Below are 9,678 nucleotides of genomic sequence, written 5' to 3' on the forward strand. Positions count from 1 at the left end.
AAAAAAAAAAAAATAACTAATTTTTATTTTTTTATAAATTTTAGAAAACTTGTATATATATAAATATTTAATATTTCTTTTTAAGACAGAGAAACTGAAGTGGCAAAATGGTTAATGATGTACCTATAAATGTTAAAGGTTGTGGGTTCAAATCCCCTAAAATACATATTTTTACATTTAATTCGGGTCAGTTCGGGTGGGCATTTGGGTTCGGGTAATACCCGAACCCGATCGGATATCCGAACCTCAGAGGTATTAAACCCGATCGGATTTTATACAATATCCGAACCGAACCATCCACTTCGGGTCGGGTTCGAGTTTCGGGTCCGGATAATATGCCCAGGGCTAGTTGGTATATCGGATTGTTACGGTGGCTTAAAAACCTTTAAGAAAAAACGAAACTGAAAAAACAAAAAAAAAAAGAATTTGGCGTTACACAATTCACCTAATTTAACAATTTAGTAAGGGTAAATTGCATAGCTCAAAGTACTCATTTTAATCGATCTTTTTTTTTTTTGGTCACAGACTCAGTTTAATCGATTTATACACGCATTAAATTGATAGTTGGTTCATAGCTAGTCGATACTAATCAAACTCCAAAAAGATTAAATTTTTTACTAATCTCTAAATAAACGGAAATAATGGACCTATGGAGTATCAAATTGAAGCTCACCTCTTCCTTAATTCTAATCAACCTTAATTGATGCTTAAATCAGTAAATCACCTAGATACAAAATTTTGTCTCCTCCAATACATTTTTCTATATAAAAAAAAAAAACTCAAATAACTTAGACCTAACCAAGAACGTGAAACATCCAACAAAAAATAATTAATTGATCACCCACAAATTTGTTGATCAATAATCTGATAAATGATCCTTTATATATATATATATATATATATATATATATATATATTTCTGTACTGGAATAAATTCCATTCATATGGCTATGGCATATAAAACATAGATATATAACATGTCAGCATGTTACATGGCCTATTTTTTTGTTTTGTTTTTGTCCGTTTCACATCTTTCTCAAGTGTGTGTAGACTACACAATACAATTGCTGAATCTAACTTTCACCCACTCACCTTCTTTTCTTCTTCTTTCCCCAAAAAAAATAAACAGAACAAACTCTGTTTCTCTCATCTTTACATATAGTGTTAAAAAAAAAACTCACTTCTTCGAATCTCCACATCTACAAATCAACAGAGAGACAAGTAGTAAAGAGTCAGAGAGAAGATGGCGGTAAAATACTTCCAGAGAGAGGTGTTACCAGTAACGGCGCTGGTCATAATGGAATGTGCAAACGTTGGTTTAAACACTCTCTTCAAAGCAGCGACTTTGAAAGGCATGAGCTATCATGTTTTCATCGTCTACTCTTATGGTCTCGCTGCTCTTCTTCTTCTACCTTCTCTGTTTTGCTCCTTCAGGTTTGGTCTCTCTTTCTTGATTGGATCTTGAAATTTTAATATTTTCTTGAAATTTTGAGAAATGGGTTCTTGTTTAATTTTTCACAGATCAAGAACTCTGCCACCGATGAATTTCTCAATTCTCTACAAAATCGTGCTTCTTGGAATTATTGGGTATATTATATACTAATTTCTTCTCTCTCTTTTTTTTCTTTAATTCAGAAGTCTGAGTTTGAGATTTATATTACCCGATTTGGGTCTTGGTAAGATCCAAGAGAGATGAAATTTTTGCATGAGAGTTACTGAAACTTATTTTTTAACCAAAGCTTAGAGGACAACAAAGTAGGGTAAGAAAGAGACATTTGGCTTAAAGTTGCTTCGAAAAGCGGCAACTTTACTGCAAAAATCTAACCCCCAATTTCATGAAATAAGTATTTTATTTTTGGGTGTTACTATTTCCCATCTTCGTACAAAACGGAATATATTACTATTTTGTTATCTTGACGAAATAAAAATTTATATTTATAAAAATTCGTGTTGATAAAAAAATATAGATGCTGTTCAAACATAATGGGATACACAGGGATCAATTATAGTAGTCCAACACTTGCTTCTGCGATCAGCAACCTTACTCCAGCTTTCACCTTCTTGCTCGCCGTCCTTTTCAGGTGCCATCTTTATACATTATACATCCCTATTTTACTTATTCCTTTTACACTAGCCATTTACCAAAATCACCCTCGGCCCATGAACTTTTTTTTGGGCTTCATTGCCTTTAGAGCCCAATGATTTGAGAGATTGAGAGTTTGGTTTTGTAGGATGGAGAGTGTGTCTTTTAAGAGAACCAGTAGTGTGGCTAAAATGTTAGGAACCGTTGTTTCTATTGGAGGTGCGTTTATAGTGACTCTTTACAATGGTCCTGTGGTGATTGCTTCATCGCCACCGTCCGTTTCTATACGATCGCAGTCGACAAATCCTAATTGGATACTTGGCGCGGCTTTTCTCTCGGTTGAGTATTTCTGTGTTCCATTATGGTACATTGTTCAGGTATAGACATTGATGAACTATATATGCATATTTAATACATCTCTCTCTATGGTTTGTTCGTTTTCTAATAGAATTATGGAATCTTGATTTTTTTTTTTTGGTAGACTCAAATCATGAGAGAGTATCCGGCCGAGTTTACCGTTGTTTGCTTTTATAGCTTAGGCGTGAGCTTTTGGACTTTTCTTGTTACATTGTTCACAGAAGGGAGTGACTTGGGTGTATGGAAGATAAAACCAAATATTGCTTTAGTGTCAATCGTTTGCTCGGTGAGAACATTACTTATATAATGTGATTTTCCTATGAGTGTAATTAGTTTTTTTTTTTTTTTTTTCACAAAGGAAAATGTTTTGTGTTAATTGTGTCTTGTCTTTAGGGATTGTTTGGATCTTGCATAAACAATACTATCCATACATGGGCATTGCGAATCAAAGGGCCTTTGTTCGTTGCAATGTTCAAGCCATTGTCCATTGCGATAGCTGTTGCAATGGGTGTCATTTTCCTCCGAGATTCTCTCTACATCGGCAGGTAAATTAACCCCACACTTTACACTACTTGCACATCCAACACAAGTCTTGTAGTTTTGCCATGTTGGTCGAGGAAGAGCATTGATAACTTCTTAATGGACCGATTCCGACTACTGCGGAATTTAAATATAAATAATTTCGGGTTAGTCCAAGATTAGTTTGGAACTCGCTGTTATGTTAGAACCATACCTCCAAATCGGTGCAAAATGTTTAATGTATTAAACTCTCATTCTCAGCTCGCTTAAAAGCTTTTGTTTTCGTTTCTCTACTTGAATGTTGATCTCAGCTTGATCGGGGCAACGGTAATAACAATGGGGTTTTACACGGTGATGTGGGGTAAAGCTAAGGAAGTGGCCTTGGTCGAAGATGACAAAAAGGCTAACCACGAGCAGGCCAACGAAGCTGATCTTGACTCTACATCGGGTTCACAGAAGGCTCCTCTCTTGGAAAGTTACAAGAATGATGAACATGTCTAAGGACTATCAAGCATTGAAGATCGCGCTATATGTATGTGTGAAATTTCATATGTGAATGTCTTTGTAATTTATTTAACGAAACAAATATGATCTTTAATTTTTAGGAATTAAATGTGTTCTAATCAAAATCTCATAATTTAGGATATCTTCAAATCATGATTTTAACGGTTTTTTTCTTAGACCTCTACATGATATTAGGCTAGAATGAGTCTCACAAACTTGAGTAGGGTTGATTCTTCATTTAAGAATTTTTTCGGAGTTACATGTTTCAAACTTTCAATGATTGACCTTTAGTCCCAAATTTTAGTGAAGTTTTGAGATTTTTCATCGCTAATAGTAATACTTGTCGCTCAACTAACTACTATTCTTTTTAGTATACGATAAACACAATATGTAAATTAAATAAGTTAATGGCTTGTGTCTAGTCCAAAGTTTAAACTCCCACATATGCACAACTTAGGTATGCAAGTTTTTACATAAATTTAGGTATTCATTCCATTCTAAAAAATTAAAAATCTCCAAAAGAAAAACATAGAAAGATAAAAATCTCTGTCACTATAACATTTAATTAACTAATGGTTAGACATTTTTAATGTATATAGTAATATATTGATGTTGGAACATGAAGTGGTCCAAAGATTTACTTTAGCGGTGTAAGGTAAGGAGAATAATGAATTGAAAAGTTGTCAAATTCCAGTTACCAAAAAATAAATAATAAATCAAAAGAGGTTGAAGTTGAGATTTGTAGGCTCCTAAATTGGTCAAAAACTCAAAGCATAGTTTCAGATTAAGACAATAATAATAATAAAAAAATGTCTGGGAGATTATGTCAAAGAGACAGCGGGATCATGACGGCGATGGTGGCGGTGGTTGTCTCCGACGTCGGAATGAATACTCTGTTTAAAGCAGCAAGCTCAAAGGGAATGAGCTCTTATGTATTCTTAGTCTACTCATATGGAATCGGAGCTCTTCTTCTTCTTCCTTCTCCTTTCATCACCCACAGGTCTCTCTCTCTCTCTATCTTGATTCTTCATCTTCAATCTCCAATTTCCAAAATCTTGAAATTAAAAACCTCAGGTCAAGATCTCTTCCACCGTTAAAGTTCTCAGTTCTTTGTAAAATGGGACTTCTTGGATTACTTGGGTAAGTTCTTGGTCTCTCTGTTTCAATCTTTAATCTTCGATCAAGATTTGTGTTTATTTAATTTACTAATCAGATATGATGATGATGATGATGTTACTGTTCAGATGTGTGTATCTGATGTTGGNTTTCACAAAGGAAAATGTTTTGTGTTAATTGTGTCTTGTCTTTAGGGATTGTTTGGATCTTGCATAAACAATACTATCCATACATGGGCATTGCGAATCAAAGGGCCTTTGTTCGTTGCAATGTTCAAGCCATTGTCCATTGCGATAGCTGTTGCAATGGGTGTCATTTTCCTCCGAGATTCTCTCTACATCGGCAGGTAAATTAACCCCACACTTTACACTACTTGCACATCCAACACAAGTCTTGTAGTTTTGCCATGTTGGTCGAGGAAGAGCATTGATAACTTCTTAATGGACCGATTCCGACTACTGCGGAATTTAAATATAAATAATTTCGGGTTAGTCCAAGATTAGTTTGGAACTCGCTGTTATGTTAGAACCATACCTCCAAATCGGTGCAAAATGTTTAATGTATTAAACTCTCATTCTCAGCTCGCTTAAAAGCTTTTGTTTTCGTTTCTCTACTTGAATGTTGATCTCAGCTTGATCGGGGCAACGGTAATAACAATGGGGTTTTACACGGTGATGTGGGGTAAAGCTAAGGAAGTGGCCTTGGTCGAAGATGACAAAAAGGCTAACCACGAGCAGGCCAACGAAGCTGATCTTGACTCTACATCGGGTTCACAGAAGGCTCCTCTCTTGGAAAGTTACAAGAATGATGAACATGTCTAAGGACTATCAAGCATTGAAGATCGCGCTATATGTATGTGTGAAATTTCATATGTGAATGTCTTTGTAATTTATTTAACGAAACAAATATGATCTTTAATTTTTAGGAATTAAATGTGTTCTAATCAAAATCTCATAATTTAGGATATCTTCAAATCATGATTTTAACGGTTTTTTTCTTAGACCTCTACATGATATTAGGCTAGAATGAGTCTCACAAACTTGAGTAGGGTTGATTCTTCATTTAAGAATTTTTTCGGAGTTACATGTTTCAAACTTTCAATGATTGACCTTTAGTCCCAAATTTTAGTGAAGTTTTGAGATTTTTCATCGCTAATAGTAATACTTGTCGCTCAACTAACTACTATTCTTTTTAGTATACGATAAACACAATATGTAAATTAAATAAGTTAATGGCTTGTGTCTAGTCCAAAGTTTAAACTCCCACATATGCACAACTTAGGTATGCAAGTTTTTACATAAATTTAGGTATTCATTCCATTCTAAAAAATTAAAAATCTCCAAAAGAAAAACATAGAAAGATAAAAATCTCTGTCACTATAACATTTAATTAACTAATGGTTAGACATTTTTAATGTATATAGTAATATATTGATGTTGGAACATGAAGTGGTCCAAAGATTTACTTTAGCGGTGTAAGGTAAGGAGAATAATGAATTGAAAAGTTGTCAAATTCCAGTTACCAAAAAATAAATAATAAATCAAAAGAGGTTGAAGTTGAGATTTGTAGGCTCCTAAATTGGTCAAAAACTCAAAGCATAGTTTCAGATTAAGACAATAATAATAATAAAAAAATGTCTGGGAGATTATGTCAAAGAGACAGCGGGATCATGACGGCGATGGTGGCGGTGGTTGTCTCCGACGTCGGAATGAATACTCTGTTTAAAGCAGCAAGCTCAAAGGGAATGAGCTCTTATGTATTCTTAGTCTACTCATATGGAATCGGAGCTCTTCTTCTTCTTCCTTCTCCTTTCATCACCCACAGGTCTCTCTCTCTCTCTATCTTGATTCTTCATCTTCAATCTCCAATTTCCAAAATCTTGAAATTAAAAACCTCAGGTCAAGATCTCTTCCACCGTTAAAGTTCTCAGTTCTTTGTAAAATGGGACTTCTTGGATTACTTGGGTAAGTTCTTGGTCTCTCTGTTTCAATCTTTAATCTTCGATCAAGATTTGTGTTTATTTAATTTACTAATCAGATATGATGATGATGATGATGTTACTGTTCAGATGTGTGTATCTGATGTTGGGATACACAGGAATCAAATATAGTTCTCCTACTTTAGCATCAGCAATGAGTAATCTTACTCCTGCTTTCACTTTCATCTTCGCTATTCTCTTCGGGTACTTTCTCTTTAATTGTCAGAAGATCTTATCTGTTTATCTAATCTCTTAAACCGAATTTGGATTTTGGTTCGGTTTATCGAGATTTCTTGTCGGATTTTTTGGTTTAGAATTCAATACCATTCTGTTATTCTGTTGGGCTTAGATATATTCAGTTTAATTTAATTTTGTTTTTTTGTTTTGAGTTGGTTTCGTATATAGTTTCTAGTTGAAAACCAAAATTTTGAAATCGTATTATATTTTGGTGTTTTATATTTGTAAGAATGGAGAAGGTATCAATGAGGAAAAATAGCAGTGTAGCCAAAGTAGTTGGCACTATAGTTTCGATAGTGGGTGCACTTGTGGCCACTCTATACCATGGTCCCATCATCTTCACCGCATCTCAACCATCCGTTTATCTTCCTCAGCCTCTTACGCCGCCTCCATCATCACCGTCGAATACTAATTGGGTCATCGGTGGAGGACTTTTAGCACTTGAGTACACTCTCATCGCGGTCTCTTATATCATTCAGGTATACTTTGGTTATACCTATTTTTTTGTATGACAGTCGAAACTTAAGCTAATGTTCTAATATCTCTTAACATTTTTGGTGGTGTACGTAGACGCATATAATGAGGGAGTATCCATCAGAATTTGCGTTGGCACTTTCCCACAATGTATGCGTTTCAGTGTCTTGTGCATTTGTTAGTTTATTCGCCGAAAAGAACAATCCGAGCGCATGGATTATGAGATCGAAAATTATGTTGATATGCATCATTGCAACGGTATGAAAAATCTCTATTGTTTTAAATAATTCCAAGATCATCTTATTAAGCTTAGATTTGTGTAATTGTTATATCAGGGGATGGTAAATTCGACTGGCTATGTTGTTGAGTCATGGACAGTGCGACATAAGGGGCCAGTGTTCCTAGCAATGTTCAGGCCATTAGCTATATTAACCGCTGTGGTACTAGGAGCAATATTTCTAGGCGATTCACTCTATCTCGGAAGGTGAAAAAGAAGTGTTAACTCTCATAATATCGATTACCTAATTTTTCATTTTGGATATTCACTTTCAGTTTCTTCTTTGTATTTATTTGGTAGTGTGATCGGTGGAACATTGATTTCGATCGGTTTCTATACGGTTATGTGGGGAAAAGCAAAGGAGGAGAAGGCTGATATCGAAACTAATGTAGCTACATCGTCGAATTCAAAGAGAATTCCGCTTTTGATGAATTATGCCGCAGAGAAAGAAGTGTAACATTGTAACATTTTGAAGTCGTATATAGCAACAATTCATTTTCAGGGTTTCAAAGTCAAATAGCAAATGGCTTTAATTAGTAGTTTAGCCTAATCTAATTTTCCAAAGCATACTGGTATGATTAGGATCGAAGAGTTTTCCTCATAGATATCATTGTTGGAAATTCAGGCAACAACCTATTTCCTTGTATGAACTCATTTTTGGAAATGCAGGTAACAACAATACTTGTATGATTAGGATCGAAGAGTTTAAGCTATGTTATGCTCATGTAGTTTGAATCTGAAGTACTTCAAAAGCCGACTAAATTTTTTCTATTAACTCAATAATACCAACTTTATTTTAATACATAAAGAACATGCATTTTGATCCAAAAAGGGGATAATACAAAAAAATGATAAGAAAGTACAAAGAGAAAGAACATACCTTTTTTGGATTCATGATCTAGATAAACAGTGATATATGCTTCGGAACCAAACCATCTTAAACCAAAACCTTCTTGTCCCTAAGATGTAAGGATCCATCTCAATTCACAAATATCCAAACCTTCTTTCCATGAAGCATCCACGTTGTATTTTTGTTTCCGATCAATAGAGACTATAGGAGGATACATTGAAAGAGAGGGTACCATTCGCTCATTGAAAGGAACCTAATTCTTTAGCATGAACGAGCTAGAATTCAAGAAGAGAGGGTACCATTCGCTCATTGAAAGGGTATCAATCTCTAGTGGTCCTTCTATCATAAATTCAAGAAGTGACAGTGGACCACACTATCATCATCCCCATCTCAATAATTATTTTTTGTCCCTGCTCCCTTGGCATATAATTTTTTATGGACTGTTTCCAACATATAAATTGTTTTTTTTTTTTTTTTTTTTTTTTNTTTTTTTTTTGGCACCTTTTGTTGAAGTTTTGTTGGAAAAATTTGTTTGTCCCTCTCTCGCCCTAGAGCTGGGCCTGCACACTATATACACCATTTATTTTGCTAATAGCAAACAAAGGGATAACAAAGACTCACATTTCAACACCAAACCTTTTCTACCATATCAAAAAATGGCCGGAACAGCAAGCCACTGGCGGAGAGAGGCCGTGTTTTTGACGACGATGCTGGCGATAGAAACCACTGGCATCGGAATAAGCACACTGTTTAAAGTAGCAACTTCAAAGGGACTCAACATTTACCCTTTCATCGGCTATTCTTATATTCTTGGTTCTCTTCTCCTTCTTCCTTCTCTATTTTTCACCAACAGGTTTCTTCTAATAACCTTAATCTTTATCTAAGACCATTTATAACCGTTCTTTTTTAAAGATTTGTATGCATATTTCTTTTTTCTGCCTTTTTTTTTACAGGTCAAGAACACTTCCTCCACTAAGTCTCTCAATACTCTGTAAGATTGGACTTCAGGGATTTCTAGGGTAATTTCCAAATAATACATTCCTTCTTCCAGTACGTAATAAAAATTATCATTATTATAGTGTTGCTAATATATGAATTTTCGCTGGAAATATATACAAAAAGATCAATATATGTGATTACAGGATACGTAGGCATAAAATACAGCAACCCAACCTTAGGTTCCGCCATGGGCAATATCAGTCCTGCTCTTACCTTCATCCTCGCCGTTATCTTCAGGTTTGCATTTTTTTTTAAATTAATTTATTGTTTTTTTTTTTTTTTTT

The 9,678-nt window shown here is 34.7% G+C and overlaps 5 protein-coding genes and 1 long non-coding RNA gene across 8 annotated transcripts in view; 5 read left to right on the plus strand and 1 right to left on the minus strand.

Annotated features, from left to right (window-relative positions):
• On the minus strand, positions 959-1,436 carry LOC109126649. The gene is made up of 2 exons (XR_002033551.1): positions 1,278-1,436; positions 959-1,199 (listed from the first exon to the last, which is right to left on the minus strand). It is a non-coding gene; the product is annotated as an uncharacterized LOC109126649 (long non-coding RNA).
• Positions 1,087-3,616, plus strand: LOC104710651 (WAT1-related protein At3g28050-like). Its single transcript, XM_010427286.2, has 7 exons — positions 1,087-1,434; positions 1,522-1,587; positions 1,968-2,081; positions 2,232-2,460; positions 2,565-2,726; positions 2,834-2,985; positions 3,271-3,616. Exons 1-7 carry the CDS (start codon positions 1,244-1,246, stop codon positions 3,458-3,460), a joined length of 1,104 nt encoding a protein of 367 aa, XP_010425588.1. The 5' UTR covers positions 1,087-1,243; the 3' UTR covers positions 3,461-3,616.
• Positions 4,106-4,756, plus strand: LOC109126375 (WAT1-related protein At5g40210-like). The gene is made up of 3 exons (XM_019229883.1): positions 4,106-4,463; positions 4,538-4,603; positions 4,708-4,756. The coding sequence occupies exons 1-3, from the start codon at positions 4,273-4,275 to the stop codon at positions 4,754-4,756; spliced, it is 306 nt and encodes a 101-aa protein (XP_019085428.1). The 5' UTR covers positions 4,106-4,272.
• Positions 4,740-5,556, plus strand: LOC104710653 (WAT1-related protein At3g28050-like). The gene is made up of 2 exons (XM_010427289.2): positions 4,740-4,925; positions 5,211-5,556. The coding sequence occupies exons 1-2, from the start codon at positions 4,849-4,851 to the stop codon at positions 5,398-5,400; spliced, it is 267 nt and encodes an 88-aa protein (XP_010425591.1). The 5' UTR covers positions 4,740-4,848; the 3' UTR covers positions 5,401-5,556.
• Positions 6,052-8,238, plus strand: LOC104710652 (WAT1-related protein At5g40210-like). The gene is made up of 7 exons (XM_010427287.2): positions 6,052-6,403; positions 6,478-6,543; positions 6,648-6,761; positions 7,024-7,273; positions 7,365-7,526; positions 7,604-7,752; positions 7,846-8,238. Exons 1-7 carry the CDS (start codon positions 6,213-6,215, stop codon positions 8,000-8,002), a joined length of 1,089 nt encoding a protein of 362 aa, XP_010425589.1. The 5' UTR covers positions 6,052-6,212; the 3' UTR covers positions 8,003-8,238.
• LOC104710654 (WAT1-related protein At3g28070-like) overlaps positions 8,933-9,678 on the plus strand; it is an 11,218-nt gene continuing 10,472 nt past the window's right edge. The window contains exons 1-3 of one of the 3 annotated variants that reach the window (XM_010427290.2): positions 8,933-9,248; positions 9,349-9,414; positions 9,518-9,631. In XM_010427290.2, coding sequence (XP_010425592.1) covers positions 9,052-9,248; positions 9,349-9,414; positions 9,518-9,631 — 377 coding nt within the window. In that variant the 5' untranslated portion in view covers positions 8,933-9,051. Of the gene's footprint in view, positions 9,249-9,348; positions 9,446-9,517; positions 9,632-9,678 lie in introns of those variants that run through there. The other 2 variants (XM_019230406.1, XM_019230407.1) reach the window with 2 other exon arrangements.

The sequence above is a fragment of the Camelina sativa genome, chromosome 9 (assembly GCF_000633955.1).
Source record: "Camelina sativa cultivar DH55 chromosome 9, Cs, whole genome shotgun sequence".
In the NCBI taxonomy this organism is placed as follows: domain Eukaryota; kingdom Viridiplantae; phylum Streptophyta; class Magnoliopsida; order Brassicales; family Brassicaceae; genus Camelina; species Camelina sativa.